The 1,672-nt window shown below is 34.4% G+C and overlaps 1 protein-coding gene across 1 annotated transcript; it reads right to left on the reverse strand.

The window, feature by feature from the left end:
• Window positions 1-296: 296 nt before the first annotated feature.
• On the reverse strand, window positions 297-929 carry LOC126727809 (secreted RxLR effector protein 161-like). Its single transcript, XM_050433724.1, has one exon. The coding sequence runs from the start codon at window positions 927-929 to the stop codon at window positions 297-299; it is 633 nt and encodes a 210-aa protein (XP_050289681.1).
• Window positions 930-1,672: the final 743 nt, after the last annotated feature.

The following is a 1,672-nucleotide window of genomic DNA, read 5'->3' on the forward strand; positions in this document are numbered from 1 at the left end:
TTTCCTTCCTTCCTTCCCTTATTTTTATTTTTAAAAGGAATAACAAAAACAACCTATCATGAAATGCATGAATGTTATGCAATGCAAATCCTTAAAAAAAAAAAAAAAAAAAAAAAAAAAAAAAAAAAAAAAAAAAAAAAAACAGCAAAAGAAGAATGGTTACAAAGAATATTTAGATGAAGCACAAGGATCAAAAGAGCCAAGGATGACTAGGGACACAAAATCACACCAATTACTTGACGAAGTGTCTCAAACTTACTTCTATCAAGAGGTTTGGTGAAGATGTAAGCATTCTATCATTCAGTCGGGATATATTCAAAAACCACAATCTTTCTTTCAACCAAATCCCTAATAAAGTGATATGTAATCTCTATGTGCTTAGTCTTAGAGTGTTGGACAGGGTTCTTAGAGATATTGATAGCACTAGAATTATCACAATAGACAACCATGATGTCTTGTGATATCTCATAATCACTTAAAAGCTTTTTCATCGAAAGAAACTGTGAATAGCAACTTCCAGTAGTAATATATTCTGCTTCTACAGTAGACAGAGAGACAGAATTTTGCTTTTTACTCATCCAAGCAACAAGATTGGCCCCTACATAAAAACACCCACCAATGGTACTTTTTCTATCGTCGGCATTGCCAGCCCAATCTGAATCTGAGTATCCAACAAGAGACAAATTTGACTCTTTTCTATAAAACAATCCATAATCACAAGTTCCACTAACATATTTTATGATTCTTTTAACAACATTCAAACGTGAAACCTTAGGATTAGATTGAAACCTAGAACATACACCAACACTAAAAGCAATATCAGGACGACTTGCAGTTAAATACAAAAGACAACCAATCATGCTTCTATATAATGAAATATCAACAGCCTCACCCGAAGGATCATTGGTTAGCTTTGCATTAGTAGCCATTGGTGTTCTAGCATGTGTAGCCTTTTCAAGTCAAATCTCTTTACAAGATTTCTAGCATACTTTGCTTGGTTGATGTAAATTCCAGAATCCATTTGCTTCACCTGCAATCCCAAGAAATAAGTTAGTTCACCAACCATATTCATTTCAAACATCTTCTTCATTTCATCTACAAAAGATTGAGCAAGAGAATCATTAGTAGCACCAAAAACAATATCATCAACATAAATTTGAGCCACTAAAAAATAATTCTTATCCTTTCATATGAAGAGAGTAGAATCTGCAATTCCTCTTTTGAATCCATGCTCAGTGAGACAGGTAGTTAACCTATCATACCATGCCCTGTAAGCTTGTTTTAATCTGTAGAGTGCTCTCTTCAACTTGTAGACATCATCCGGTCTATGAGGATCAACAAAACCCTTTGGTTGTTCAACATACACCTCTTCTTGCAACATTCCATTCAAAAACGCACTCTTGACATCCATTTGATGCAACTTGAAATTCAAATGACTAGCTATGGCCAAGAGTATCCTAATGGATTCCAATCTTGCTACTGGTGCAAAGGTCTTATCAAAATCAATCCCTTCCAGTTGTGTGTATCCTTGAGCAACAAGTCTTGATTTATTTCTAATAACTGTACAATGTTCATCTGACTTGTTCTTCAAAATCCGCTTAGTTTCAATCACATTTACTCCCTTTGGTCTAAGAACTAATTCCCACACATCATTCCGAACAAGTTGATGAAG

The sequence above is a fragment of the Quercus robur genome, chromosome 5 (genome assembly GCF_932294415.1).
Source record: "Quercus robur chromosome 5, dhQueRobu3.1, whole genome shotgun sequence".
NCBI lineage: Eukaryota > Viridiplantae > Streptophyta > Magnoliopsida > Fagales > Fagaceae > Quercus > Quercus robur.

Coding starts and splice junctions, on each gene's coding strand:
- LOC126727809 (XM_050433724.1), bottom strand. CDS start 929: ATGGCTACTAATGCAAAGCTAACCAATGATCCTTCGGGTGAGGCTGTT.